This window comes from Plectropomus leopardus, chromosome 4 (assembly GCF_026936395.1).
Source record: "Plectropomus leopardus strain MGB_pleo_1.0 chromosome 4, ASM2693639v1, whole genome shotgun sequence".
Taxonomy (NCBI): Eukaryota; Metazoa; Chordata; class Actinopteri; order Perciformes; family Serranidae; genus Plectropomus; species Plectropomus leopardus.
Window position 1 is genome coordinate 33,891,521 of NC_142179.1, and position 15,131 is coordinate 33,906,651.

The following is a 15,131-nucleotide window of genomic DNA, read 5'->3' on the forward strand; positions in this document are numbered from 1 at the left end:
AGAAAGAAAAAGAAAAATACTAGAGAATTATCAAAAGGGGGGAAAATGCTAAGAAATTATATTTATGAATATATTTAACTTTTTTTGCGGATGGATTTTTAGGCCATGTCTTGTTAAGCAGTTTGTTACTTCGTCCCTTTGCTTTTGAAAGAAATCAAAACAATTAGCTTAGGTTTGAAATGGTTTACAACTTCACTTTCCTCTCATTATGTTGTTTTTGATCAATTTTTCAACATAATTTTGGAGGTTTTGACCGACTGCTCTTGAACACTCACAAAAATACCTGGTGGGAGGGGCCACAGCATGTTCACTTCCGTAATAACTGAGGTTAGGGAGGTAAACGAAGGGAAGGAGGTATCATTCTGACTCATTTTCCGTGCAATAAACCAGGGAGTCTCTTAACTGATGGGAGATTAACATCTTTTGCAGTTTGAATGTGCCTGGGACCTGAGATTCACATGAGCTTTCAGAACCATTCATCGACCAGGTAGGCTACTGTAAGAGACTCAATTACACTGATTTTACACAGGTTACAAACTAACCAAGTGGACATAGTCAATTACATTTCACAATTACTAACTTTCCTTATAATTTTAAATTTGAGAAAAATAAGAACGGTCCCTGATGAAGAGGGTGAGGAGGGCGAGTAATTTGATGCTTGACTGGTTAGTTTCATCACTGATTATCACACATGCTGTCTGGTTGTTGAAAGGTTTAGATTTCACTCCATCACTCCATTCATATCACAATAAACTCAAAAATAATAACATGAAGCCTTCAGTTACGTGTGTGCGTTTATGCCACCATGTAGTACCTGCTATTGTTTTCTGACACCTGCAAAGTGTAAATCCTCTGTAACAATAGACGATCTTTGTCACCGGTGTCTTCTGACGCTAATATCAGTTAACTCTCTCAAACCTAACTTGACTCACTTAGAGATGAGGATGCAGTTTCGTAGCTTGTAGCACATTTACGCAGCTAACTATTTAATTATGAATCGAAAAAGGCTGTAGTAAATAATTCAATATTCCCGTGGACACCTGGCTGGACATAAAGGATTTAAGAATATGGACGCGTTTGAAACCTGACGCAACACAACCCACCGCCTGCTAGCTGCTAACTCACTGAGCTGGTTAATAATGTAGTACTACATTTGCTAGACTGTCGTTGCGACCTTGCTGGACGAATATTTACATCGTGGTGACATAACACGTTTAACTTGTTACTGTAGGACTCTACCTCATATTTCTCCCCTGCAGCTAGAGCCGCAGGAGACCGGAAGTGGAACCCTTCAAAATAAAAGTAAGTGTAAAGCTATAATAAAGGGTTGAGTTCTGCTTCTTCTGAGGGATTTTGAAATGTCATAGAGTGTAGAGTATTTTTTGCGTTCTACATCATTGTGTGAGATTTTTGTTTTTGTACTGGATAAATAAAATCTGTAGTTTTATTGTATTATCATGCAGTTGGAAGCCGATCGCAGCTTTATCGGCTGATAAATACCTGTGACTCCTGCAGAGTCATTTGACCGGGGGAGGCATGCTGACTGTCACCTTTCCCATTGTGCAGTGATAAAGTGGCATAATGCAGCTGTTAGTCATGTAAGTCACTGCTGGTCAACAGTAGTCAAACTGTTAAAAATGTGAATCAAGAGTCTGTGACTACATTGCCAGTTTCTTGCCTCAAACGTTTTCAGAAGATTTTTTTAGTGTACCATTTAGCTGTAAAATGAGAAGGTTTGCTCCATGGGCTGTGCTTTGTTTTGACTGGACTGTTTTCAACATGGGTCACAAACTTCTCAATTTACAGTAAAACAGTGAACTTTTCTATAAACATTTGAGAAGAGGCATCAGCAGTTTGACAGTTTTATCATAGTTCACAAGCAGTGGTTGACATGATTGACAGCTGAGACTCCTTGGCTCTGATTGGTTGTTTTGCTTCAGCCGTGGTTGCTTCCTGCAAATGCCATTAGGAGCACCACAAGGACGAGGAGGAACATGATAATTTTTACAGACTGCCTTATGTACTAAAGTCTGGAAGTAGAAAAAAATGACTAAAAATAATTTTTGTAGTTTAAAAAGAAGTTTTTTAATTTTTTTCATAAAAGTTCCCAACTGTACTTTAACACTGGTTCTACTTCCAGTAACTTTCTGTATAACTCTCTTCTTATAAGCAGCATGGGCATCAAAGTAGCTGTGAGCTGTACTGTCTTGTACATCCTACTGGACCTGATCGTCACCACTGTCCTCTATACACATGGATCACACTTGAGTATATTCAAAAAGGAAGCCCTGAACTTTAATGTCCTCCAGTCAGCGCTGGACCTCTGGGGGACTGTGCTGCTCAGAGCCTCCCTCCTCCTGGGAGCCTCCATAGGGGTGTCATGGAACAGACAAGACGGCCCACAGAGGGCAGCTAAACTCACCACCTTCATTCTCTTCATCTGCCTGATGGTCTTCACCTACGCCCTGACCAAGCTGCTGATGCTGAGCGAGCTGAAGCCTCTGGCCCAACAGCCCTGGTTCCTCAGCTTGATATGTTGGACTTGTGCTTCCTCTCTGGGTGTTGTGCTGCTCTGGAGGATGCTCGGGAAGGAGTCCAAGTCCGTGAGCAGCATCAGTGGAGGAGGACGGGGCTCAGAGGACTCTGAAAAGCTGGTGGGGACAGCTGGTGAGGAGGAGCAGGAGGTGGGGGGTGAGAGGAAGAAGAAGAAGGAGAAGGATGAGGGGAGCCAGGAGAAGGAGGCAACCAGCTCGGGGGTCACACTGTGTCGTCTGCTGACCTACTGCAGAAAGGACAGCGGGCTGCTGTCTGTAGCCTTCCTCTTCCTCCTCATCTCTGCTGTGTGTGAGTATCTTTGACTTCGTAATATAAACAGTCCAATAAAAGTTTGTAATTCTGTCTGTTATTGCAACACTCAGGTGCAACACCTCAACAAAGGCAATAGGATCAAACCTTCTGAAACCTGAAGCAACATCACTTTTTATGCTGCTTTCAGACACCTTTCACAAGTATTTGAACCTTTGAACCCTGAGCAAATTGTTGCGATTTCCTTCAAAAACATGTGAAAAAAGGCAATGATCGACTTCATAAGAAACGCTCCACAAATTGCAAGAAAGTAGCAGATTTAGAAAATTATTTTAAAAAGGCTACGGAAAAATGTCTGGGGAAAAAATAAAAAAAGCTAGGGAAAAAAATATATTCCTTATTATTATTTATTGACTTATTTATTATTTTTAATCTGTCTAGCACTTTGTGCTACAGTTTGTATTAAAAATGTTATACAAATAAAGTCTGATTGATTAGTAATTAACATAATCACACATTTAAATTTATATTACAATATTATCAGAATTTTAAGCACTTTGTTTAGGTAATTTCTATTTTTAAACTTTATTTTTTTTCTTTGTTTTGTTTTTTTAAATCTAATTTTAAGGTAATTTTTTATACTTTTTTGGTTTACAGGTTTACTTATTTCTTGCTCATTTTTTGGTCATTTCTTTTACTGTTCATTGCCTTCTCCCCGTGTTTTTGAAAGAAATTACAATTTGCTCAAGGTTCAAAGGGTTAAGTAATGAGTGTATAGGTCATGACTGTGTTAGTCACTCCAGATTACACCGCGCCCTGCATTGCTTTCATCAGGAGCAACGAAGTGGCCAGATAGATAGATAGATAGATAGATAGATAGATAGATAGATAGATAGATAGATATACTTTATTGATCTCAAAACTGAGAAATTGGGGAAAAAACTGAGAAATTGGGGATTTCAGTGTTGAAATTAAGACTATGATGGCATTGTTTTATTTTCCTATATTTTTTACAGGCAAAAACAACAAAGATAAGAGATAAAAATCAGAGATTGAAAGACTTTATAGCACCTTATCAAAGAGATGTAAGTCATGTATTGCTTTGTGCAGTGTGTTTTAGGAGATATTGCACAATAAAGAAACGCTCCATAACATTTCACTTCACCTTCAAAACAACTCCCAAGAGTGTAAATCATGACCTTCACAACAAGGGCTACAGTTAACTTTTATACTGGATAGTGTGCCAATTAATTTTTTGAGTATGGTCCTTAAAAAGAGAAAAACATCCATATCTGGGATATTTTCCCAGAGCCCACGGGGACTCTTCCAATAGCTTATTTTCTTCCTAAAATATATTTTGTTTGTTGTCACATAAGACATAAGAAAGCAACAACTCCTCACGATGGAGTAGCTGGAAACAGAGAATCTAAAAAGGACCTAAACAATTACTTGATTATCAAAATAGTTTATTTTTATTAAAAAATCTATTAACAAGGTTCCTACAGTAATGAAAAACTTGGAAAATTCATGGAATTCCATAATCACATTTGCCAGCCCTGCAAATGTCATGTCATCAGTGAAAAACATTCAAAGTTTTAGAAAAGTCATGGAATTATGTTTTGTGTAATGAAATTGATACACTAATCTTCTGTGGATATCTATCCACATAATGCAGCATAACGGCAGATGAATTTTCTGAAGCTGTGGATGTAATGTAGCTGTAATATAAGTCGATGTGTGACGATGTTTGTTCAACATTCCCTATGTTTTTAATTTCCCCCTGTGTTCTTTCTCTCCCTCCATGTATGCCAATTAACTGAAATTGCAATTATGGGCAAGTAGGGTAAGAAAAAAAAAAAGTTAAATATGTGACATTTTCTTGCATGCCCCAACCGTCAATGAAAAAATAGAAAACTGATAAAATTAGTGATGGTCCAAATTAAAACGGGTCCACGTTTAACAACAGCAAGACCGTTTCAAAGGATCCATCTCCAAACTCTGACTCAGCTTGTGCAGTATAATCCAAGGGTGTGTTCCAAAGTGCTATTTCTTTTTTATTCTAGTAGCGGCCGCCCTAAGAAAGTATGGAGTTGCATGCAGTGCGAGCATAAACGGGACATACTACTTCATCATAACGCTGCCCTGAACTTTGACCTTCTTGCTTATATATCTGTTTCCATGGAGATAAAGCAAAAGACCACATACCGAGCTGAGATGGAGATCAACCCAGAGAGCTCTGATGTTGTTACTTTGCAATTTATGTAGTCTTTAACTTTAAACTTGTATCGATATTCATTGTAGAGTCAAACATTTGATGGTCACCACAGTAAAATTAGCCTAAATTCTCTGTCATTGTTATTTTTTTTTTTTTTTTTGCTGTTGGTAATCCTATTAGAGCCAGACCGATGCTAGATTTTCAGAGCTGATTAGCGAATATCGATATTAGAGAATGATATTAGAGAGTAAAAAATTGCTGTTATCGATACATCAGCCTATATCTATCTATCTATCTATCTGTCTATCTATCTATCTATCTATCTATCTAACTATCTATCTGTCTATCTATCTATATATCTATCTAACTATCTATCTATCTATCTATCTATCTATCTAACTATCTATCTGTCTATCTATATATCTATCTAACTATCTATCTATCTATCAGTCTATCTATCTATCTATCAATATGCAATAATGCAATTTTCCCTGAGATATGGTTATCAAAAAGACTTGTTATTAGATATTGCCATATCGGATATCGACACAAAAATGTAATATTGTGCATCCCTACTTATTACAGATATGAAAAGTACCTGTATGTGGACTGCCCTTACATTGTTATTTCGCCCTCTGTCTCTTTATCCTGCAGGTGAGGCCTTCATACCGTACTACTACGGGAAAGCAATAGACAGCATTGTGGTTCATCAGAGCATGGAGTACTTCGCTAAGCCTGTCATCACACTGGGAGTGCTGGCCTTTTCCAGGTGAGTATCTCCAGGTTGTCTTCTGATGCTGGAACCACTGTTAGGAGGTGTGACAGGATTTTCAAAATGAATCAACTTGCCCCAGAGAGACACATCCCAGCTAGCAATTTTTGGCTCTACAAATGTTCCGGGAACAGTAGAATTCAACCAGGGCAATGTTTTAGTACCGTTTCCAGTAGCAAGTTTTCTTAAAGTTCCCAGAACGTTCTGGGAATCTTAAATTTAGGGTAACATTCTCTATAAACATCAAAAATGTTTAAAATGCTTTTTTAAATTGGTAACATATCACATGACATTACATTTTCATAAAAAAAGATCTGTAATATCAGTCCTCAATAACATGTCCTGAATGCTGCTTTGAAAATGCTCTTCCTTTATTCTCATGTAACATTGTGGGAACATTTTATGAAAGAACATTCTGTGATTTGTCACCTCTAAACATCACTAAAACATCCTCAAAATGTTGCAGTTGTAATGTTACCTTTAGCATTTAACCTTAAAGGAACAGTTTTTTGATTCATTCTTTAAACATTATTGCAGCTTGTAGCCAATGTTGTGGAAATGTTCCCTGCTAGCTGGGATTACAGGTCAATAGAAACTGACACTGGTACTTGTTTATATAACAGTGGCAAACTAGAATTCTAATGTTTCATTTATTGTAACGGTAATCATAATTGTTTTGGCATTTGGCCATTGTTAGAGATCACATAGAGGTGGGAGGGATCAGGAAAGACAGCGTGATGATATAATGACGTATGCCAAAGCTGCTCGACTAGATTAAATTCAGGACGTCACATGTGCAGAACCAGACTTAGATGTTTAATGACACCTTTACTGTTTCCACAGCTCAATTGCAATGGGAGTGCGTGGAGGAGTCTTCACCCTGGCGTTTGCAAAATTAAACCTTCGGCTCAGGAACCATCTCTTCAGAAATCTGATGAGGCAGGAAATCGCCTTTTTTGATGAAAACCATACAGGTGATATAGGAACGCCACACATCCATCCAGCCATCCAGCCATCCAGCATACGCCCACACACAATCATCCATCCATCTATCCACCCACTTATCATCCATCCATATTATTGACTTCTCCCTATGTATAAGAGTCTTCTTCAACAAAAGAGCAGTCCTTCTAATGTTGTTACACGCCTGTCTCACCCTGTAGGTGACATCCTTTCACGTCTGTCAGCTGACACCACCCAAGTGAGTGACCTCATCTCCCAGAATGTGAACATCTTCCTGCGGAGCGCCGTCAAGGGCATTGGCTTTTTTATTTTCATGTTTGGTATGTCCTGGAAGCTCACAATGGTGACCATCATGGCATTCCCTTTCATCAGCCTTGTCTCCAAATTTTATGGCGATTACTACAAGGTAAAGTAGATTTCTGTCTTTGTTGATCATTGCATTCGCAGATAATATTGAACTGTATTTTTTTATGCCTCCGTGCTGGCAATAACCGTGGCTGGAGGCATCATATCTTTGGGTTGTCCACCCAGCCGTCTGTCCCATTATCATGAATGCAATTTCTCAAGAACGTCCCAGGGGTATTTCTTTAAATTTCCACTTGGACTCAAGGAAGAACTGATTAGATTTTGGTGGTCAAAGGTCAAGGTCACTGTGACCCTGCATCCATCTCATTCTTGTGAATGTGATATCTCACAAACACTTTGAAGGAGTTAATTCAGATTTGACACAAACATTCACTTGGACTCAATGATGAACTGATAACAATTTGGTGTTAAAAGGTCATGGTCACTTTGACCTTACTGTATGACCATCTCATTCTCTTAACACAATATTTTAAGAAGGCCTTGAGGCAGTTTCCCTTTAAATTTGGCACAAATGTCCTCTTGGACTCAAAAATAACCTGATTTGAATTTGATGGTCAAAGGACAAAGACACTGTGACCTCATCTTTCTCATTCTTGAAAACACAATATCTCAAGAATACCTCAGCTGTTTTTTTCCAAATTTGGCACAAACATTCACTTGGACTTAAGGATGAACTGATTTGATTTTTTTGGTCAAAAGTCAAGGTTATCATGAACTTGTGTCTGTCTAATTCTCGTAAAATGCATTATCTCTAAGAGGCCTCAAGGCAGTTTCCTCAACTTTGGCACAAACGTCCACGGACTCAAGAATAACCTGAGTAGAATTTGGTGGTCAAAGGTCAAGGTCACTGTGACTTTACAAAAAATGCTTTTGGCCATTCAAGAATTCATATACTAATAATGACATAATGTCACACAAATGTCTTATGGGATATATCGATGAAGTGCTAACATTTTATATACAGGCTAAAGGCTAAAGGTCAGCTTCACTATGACATGTTTGTGCAAAAAAACTTTTCTTCTCATTACTCAACATCGAATCTCAGACACAGATGGGGAAACATTTAGACATACTGAATTTGTGCCACCAATCTTTGGTGTCCATCCCAAAACTATGCTCATAGTGTAGAACCTTTGTGACTGGTGCGCAGAGGCATACAACTGCTTTTATTTTATTTTTGAATTCAGGAACTGACCAAAGAGGTGCAAACAACCCTCGCAGAGGCCAGCAAAGTTGCAGAGGAAACCATTTCATCCATGAGGACGGTACGGAGCTTCGCCAACGAGTGCGGGGAGGCCGATTCTTACTACAGCAAGCTTCTGGTCATGTTCCAGCTCAACAAAAAACAAGCCCTGGCCTACGCTTGCTACATGTGGTCCAGTTGTGTGGGTATCAGCAGTTGCCCCTTCAGATGAAGACGTAAAGCTTTAAATCTGTTTCGTAAAATACTATTATTTCTTGATAATGGCGTGTTACAGTGTGAGCATCAACAGCGCGTGTGTGTGTTTTCAGATCTCGGAGCTTGCTTTACAAGTGGCCATCCTCTACTATGGCGGCCACCTCGTACTAACCGGTCAGATGAGCAGCGGTGCCTTGATATCTTTTTTCATATACATGCTCCAACTGGGGGAATGTCTCGAGGTATTTCATCCGTTTAATTTATTTATTTCATTATGTGCATATGGAGACACTAATACTCTTAACCAAATTGTGGTTTGCATTACAGAGTATTGCGTCGGTGTACACGGGCCTCATGCAGGGTGTTGGAGCTGCTGAGAAGGTTTTCGAGTACCTGGACAGGGAACCCAAACACCCAGCTGACGGCACAGAGGCTCCGGATATGTGCACGGGTTTGGTTGAATTTAAAGACATCACATTTGCCTATCCAACTCGCCCTGAGACTGACATTCTCAAGGTTTGTTCTAAGGGATTTTGCTGCCACCATGTGTTGATAAACTGTATATGTACTGTGTATATGTCTTTTTTGTTCCAGGTATCAGAGTCAGGGGTAACAACATTTTTTATTCACTCAGATCAGTTGGAATTGATGCCAAGGATATGCTGAAATATTGTATGGCTGCTAGAATATAGGGACAGAACAAGCATTAAGTTTGTGTAAAAGCTACTGTTCAAGGTTTTGTACCATGTCAAATATATAAATATACTATATATATATTTATTTATTATTTTTATTTTTATTTTTAATTCTAAGAAAAAAGAGAACACTGACAAAGCTAATAAACACCAACAACATGACGATAACAACATGAAATGACAGTGAAAACAAGTCAGGTAACAAAATTTCCACAAGGGTGGATTTGATGTTAGTGTATGCAGTTTGTGTGTGTGTGTGTGTGTAAGCATGTGGCTATTTTCTTATTAATTAGTAAATACATAACTTAAAAGAAAGAAAGAAGACAAATAAATTAATGAATAGCTAACTACATAAATATAAATGAATAAATTAAATAAGAAAAAAGGGAGAGCTGGGGTGAGAAAAGAATACTACTATTACTACTACTAATAATAATAATAATAATGATAAGAAGAAGAATAAAAACAGGGTGAGTGACATCCTGCTCGTATGCACCAAAGCAAAGCCGGGGCACCGTTTGGGGACTCCAGAATATTTCTTAATATTATCTGAACATGATAATAGCTGCATTTGAAGGCAACTAAATTCTGTGTAAAAAATATTAGCTATTGATAACACCAATCCAAAAATATCAGTCACCCTTTAGCCCAGAAACCCCTTATTTCTTCATGATATCTCAACTTTTTAAGGTGGGAAATAATTATTTTTGAAGTGTGGAATAAGAAATCACTCACCTTAATTGATGTGTTTTGCAGGGAGTGTCATTCACTCTGCGTCCTGGCGAGGTGACTGCCCTCGTGGGACCTTCAGGCAGTGGGAAGAGCTCTTGCGTGAGTCTGCTGGAAAACTTCTACCTTCCACAGCAAGGCCAAGTGCTGCTGGATGGAAAGCCTGTGCACACCATCCAGCATGACTACCTCCACTCCAAGGTCAGTCTGCATCAGTGTGACACGCAAAAACATGCTCTTTTAAAAGATGATACTGGCCCATTCTTTATTCCTATTTTTGTTTAAAAATCTTAAAAAAAAAAAGAAAAGATCAAAACTAACAATGTGTTAGTGTTCATGTTTCATTCATTACTAACCAAGTTTACTACCCTATTTGTGGCACTAATTGGTTTCAACTGGTAAGGTAAGGATTGTCATGGGATTTCTGAAAAAATTGGTCACAATATTTGATTTATAAATAATTAAGTGCTTTTCCAAAACAGCTGCATACTATAATTTTTAGGAGGAGTTGCTCATTTCTTTGGTACTATTTTCAGCCGTGGATTAATACACAGGATGAGTATTTATGGGAGCAAGACAGTATATGTGAGATTTGACTCAAAGTAAATGACAGTACCCAAGATACTTGTAATGAAGGCTTGGTGTGGTTCACTGGTGAGTTTTTAATAGTTTTTGGATAATTATGGCTCAGTGGAATTAGATATATCACTTGGCCTCTAAGTGAGGCCAAATCAATATATCCACCTTTTCTAATTTTTGTGGTCACTAAGTCTCTTCTGTAGTGGAATTAACATCGTGTTATGTACCCACCAGCAGATGGAGATATAAAATACCATGCTTTTCAGTGTATGTTATATTCATTCATTGTGCACAAAAAAAGACAAATACTTAAGCTTTAGGTTGATGTTTTGTACATGTTCACTTTGGCAATAAAAATAAATGAATAAATAAATGTTTGTAATATTGGCAGAAATCAGCATATTTCATTTCAATGCCACTTTGGCTGATACTGATTACATGCCGATATTATTGTTCACCCCTAATATACATACATACATTTATTATTAGTTAAGGTCTTTCATAACAAAAACATTCCTTTGTTATTCTGTCTCTGCAGGTCGCTCTTGTGGGCCAAGAGCCTGTGCTGTTTGCCCGGACGGTCGAGGAGAACATCGCCTATGGCCTGACCGACGTCCCCATGGAGACTGTTGAGCAGGCTGCCATCAAGGCTAATGCTCACGATTTTATCACCATGCTCCCTGCAGGCTATGAGACTAGTAAGTATTACACGTGTTTATGTAGAGGTCAGCCATTCATGTATCAGTTACTAAAAGATTGTTAAGCTTGGACACCCAGTGAGAGACCATCATAATGGAAACAAATTCTGAGAGACAGGTGCCAGGATTATTGCTAGAGAGGCGTTGATTTATGTTTTTCAAACCCTATAAAAAGGCGCTCATTTAGCTTTGGATATAAACATGAAGCAATTCGGCATACAGTCCAAAAGAATAACTCATATTACCAACCAACATCTGTTACTGCGCTCCTCCTTTTGAAAGCAATCTAGAACTGCGCCTGCCATCAACAGGTTATTAAGCGGTCCCCCTGCAGTAACTGTAAGGCCCCCTTAAGGGACTCAGACCCCTGTTGAAGACCCAGGCTTTAGGGAATAGGGGCTGAGGTGTGACTATAAAATACTGCCTTTTCATGTTGTATGTCCCTTACTTAAGCCACAGTTAAAAACACAAGTCCCTCCTCAGCACTAACATTTTTTTAAAATGCCTGACCTGTTTTGCAGCACCCCTTCCCCCCTCGTAAGTAATGAACAGTCCCTATCCTTAACCACTGAGGGAGGCCAGTGTGGCGACTACGAGCATGTGCAGGACACCTAGTCCAGTTAAAGTCCGACTGAGGTGTTTAGTTGACGAAATAACTCGACTTCCTATGGCATTATCTGGGTGTGTTAGACCTATTTCAAGAAATTCTATTTAGTTCAATTTCAGTCGGACTAACATGTTTACATGTATTTTAAAACACCAATTTTAGTCTAACACAATAATTGAACTTTTTCTAAAATCATGTCAATGCACTGACAGGTATTTTTTAGGTTCAATGGGATCTTGTTTTAAGTAACATCTCAGCTATTGCTTTTTTATAAAAGTACTTTGGGTACCTACATGTATTTGTTTTATAAAAAGGAAAAAGAGCTAACTGTCATCTGTGTGTCATAAAGGTGAAGTCATGCGGCTGAATTACTGCTCCTTATTATTCCGCAGGTGTTGGAGAGAAAGGCACCCAGTTGTCAGGGGGGCAGAAACAAAGGGTGGCCATTGCAAGAGCGCTCATCCGCAAACCTCGTGTTCTTATCCTGGACGAGGCGACCAGTGCCCTGGATGCAGAGAGCGAACACATTGTAAGGCCACATAATTGAACTTTGTAACTTGTCAGAGAGCTGTTGACTCCTCTCAGTGATCATTTTGTTCCTCTATGCTACATCCACTGCAGGTTCAGACGGCTCTGAACAACATCATGCAGGAGCACACAGTGTTGGTGATCGCCCATCGGCTCAGCACAGTGGAGAAGGCAGACAACATCATCGTGATCGACAAGGGCCATGTGGTGGAACAGGGGTCTCACAGTCAGCTGATGGCCAGCGGGGGGCTTTACTACAAGCTGGTGCAAAGGCAGGTCCTGGGCATCGAGACGGGGGATGAGGTCCTCAACCCATCGGAAAAACTAAACTGGAAGTCTGATGGTGAAAAGCAGCGCAGAAGACTAAGCAGCAGCAGCAGCAGCAGCGCCAGTGATTCTGAGCGCAATATGCGTTACTGAGAAAAAACTGTGTGGAAATGGGACTGAAATGCTGGAGGGTTTATAGCATTTTTTTTTGTATATTCTGAGATTCAAAATGCACCACAGCAGCTATTTTGTGCAGATATTCATGTAACCATTTTCATGCAAAGAGTAGAAGTCCTCAAACAAAACTTACACCACAGAACATTCAAAACACTAAAATCTAGGATCCTTATATTATTTAAAGGGGAAGTTCAGATTTTATGAAGGTGGGTTGTATGAGGTACTTAGTCAATGTATTACATACTATAGATGCCAGTCAGGATGCCCTCAGTTTGTAGAAGCAGTAGGAGTGCTGAAACAGAAGCTAAGCAATGTACTGCTGTTGATGGAGACCAGCAACAAAACATAGTTTAGACACCTATAAAGGTCTCTTCTAAAAAAAACCAAATATATAACACAAGCGTACACTGTATTGAGAGTATTTTCATTGTTTTACCTTTCTGTCAGACAGCATAACAGACTAGCTGTTAACAGCTTCAGTTCATCTATTCTCTTGTCAAAAACACCAAACTCCACTGACAAAAGCAGTAATTTTACTTTGCTGAACACAGGAGCTGCTGGTCTACCACATTCTCGATCACTGAGTTAGTTTGTGTTGTTGTGTGACTTTGGTGAATCCGAACTAACCACTTTAAATACCAAAGTCACACAATGGCACAAATAAACTAACAGATAGAGGCAGCAATAGAAAAGTAACTCTTGTGTTTAGCGATAAAACAAGCGTTAAATTGCTATTTTTCTCAATGGAGTCTGGTTTAAATAAGGATTTCAGTTCCGTGTCAGAAATTGCTATCTGATGGACAGAAATCAGTAAAATATTCTCACACTTAAAGTGATATTGATTGGTTTAGGTGTTTTCAATTGAAAACACTAATTGCTAATATATTGTTGGACCCCATCCACAGTAGTGCATTGTGCAGCTTCTGTGTTGGACTCCAGCCTGCTTCTCCAGACTGGGGGCATGCTGACTGACATCTACTGTATGTAACACACTGACTATGGGGTAAGCACCTCATACATCTCCACTTTAAAAAAAATCAGGACTAACCCTTTAATGTGTAATTTAATCATGTAAGGATAATTTCAGCTTAAGATGTACTGAAAATCAAACTGAGTAGCGTTATGGAGTTAAAAATACAGGTAAATGTATCAAAACATATCATAGAGGGTTGAAATAAACTTGAATGAATGTCACTATGGTCATTAAGTGACATATAAACTTTAAAAACAGGCAGTAGGTTGCCATTGATGCACTATGTATGGTTGTGTTTGTGTTAAAATACCTCATCACACTACAGATACTAAATTATTGTTTAACTGATCACTTTCTCAGGATTTTGTTTTTCTGTTTGTATAGGTTCAACAGTAGCAGGTATGGAAATACTTAATATTTCTTTTCAAGACGGTTCAATGACATAATTTGTAATTCCATAAGTATGCGCTGTAATGACTACAAAGAAAAGACAGGTGCCTTTTGTCTGTTGAATTCACCATGGGGATCTAAGATTGTCTGTGATGAGGATAAATCAATTGGATGGCTCTAGAGATGAATAATGTAATGGTATAAAACAATAAATAAAAAATTAATAGGTTGAAATGTACTGTATGTTGGCCTTTATGGAAACAGACATGTTGGATTAATACCAAATGCTGCATTCAATATCTGCACGTAAATCCCCATTTATGATTTTGGTCATTGTAAAGCTGGATGTTGGCATTGGTGCTTTTTTTCCCCAGCATCATACAAAATAACAACCCTCGTGTTCATATTTATCATGCTGATTAAGTATTATTTGGCAGCAAACATGCTTACACTGCCATCAGAAAAAAAATCAGCAAGTCCCTAGGTCCTCTTTGCTATTTCACTACTTTCAGTTTTGTCATTGAACAATGCTGATAAGGGACTGTACTTTACTTATCAGAGTAGGGTGTGGTTGGGGTATCCCCTTGTCCATTTTTTCTCTTTTATTACACATATTTTTATCTTAAGCCTCTCCAGAGTGACTTGGGGAAAATGCATGATCCTCCCTCCACCATAAATTAGTTGTTAATAGTTGAAGATGAAATCCTGGAGATCAAGTTTTAAGCTTGACTGTGTGCTGGTTAGTTAGTGCAAACAGTTTATTTTTGGCAAACTTTTAAAAAAGACATGTAAAATAAAGAGATTTTGATGAAATATTACTATTTTTTAAAACTCAGATTTGGTTTTGTTTTTTGTTTTTTTTCTGATGGAAGAGTCTCATTCCACATAATGTGTTCAAGGATAGCTGTAAAATTGAAAATCCAATGACAAGTTAGATTTTTACAATTTCTGACAATGATAAATTGTGT

At 38.5% G+C, this 15,131-nt stretch overlaps 1 protein-coding gene across 2 annotated transcripts; it reads left to right on the forward strand.

Annotated features, from left to right (window-relative positions):
* Positions 1-335: 335 nt before the first annotated feature.
* Positions 336-15,131, forward strand: abcb9 (ATP binding cassette subfamily B member 9). Of its 2 annotated transcripts, none has more exons than XM_088077172.1 (13): positions 336-487; positions 1,260-1,302; positions 2,174-2,844; positions 5,675-5,789; positions 6,636-6,766; positions 6,956-7,161; positions 8,309-8,506; positions 8,634-8,762; positions 8,848-9,036; positions 9,972-10,145; positions 11,062-11,221; positions 12,221-12,357; positions 12,450-15,131. In XM_088077172.1, exons 3-13 carry the CDS (start codon positions 2,175-2,177, stop codon positions 12,774-12,776), a joined length of 2,436 nt encoding a protein of 811 aa, XP_087933298.1. In that variant the 5' UTR covers positions 336-487; positions 1,260-1,302; position 2,174; the 3' UTR covers positions 12,777-15,131. The 2 variants fall into 2 exon arrangements, with proteins under 2 accessions (XP_087933298.1, XP_087933297.1); XM_088077171.1 differs by having other exon boundaries at positions 338-487; positions 1,232-1,302.

What these genes read in the sequence shown, in the direction of transcription:
- abcb9 (XM_088077172.1), top strand. Translation starts at nt 2,175, where the DNA reads ATGGGCATCAAAGTAGCTGTGAGCTGTACTGTCTTGTACATCCTACTG. An exon ending in CCTCCTCATCTCTGCTGTGT is followed by an intron (nt 2,845 to 5,674) that starts GTGAGTATCTTT and finishes TTTATCCTGCAG; the next exon opens with GTGAGGCCTTCATACCGTAC. An exon ending in TTTATGGCGATTACTACAAG is followed by an intron (nt 7,162 to 8,308) that starts GTAAAGTAGATT and finishes TTTTGAATTCAG; the next exon opens with GAACTGACCAAAGAGGTGCA.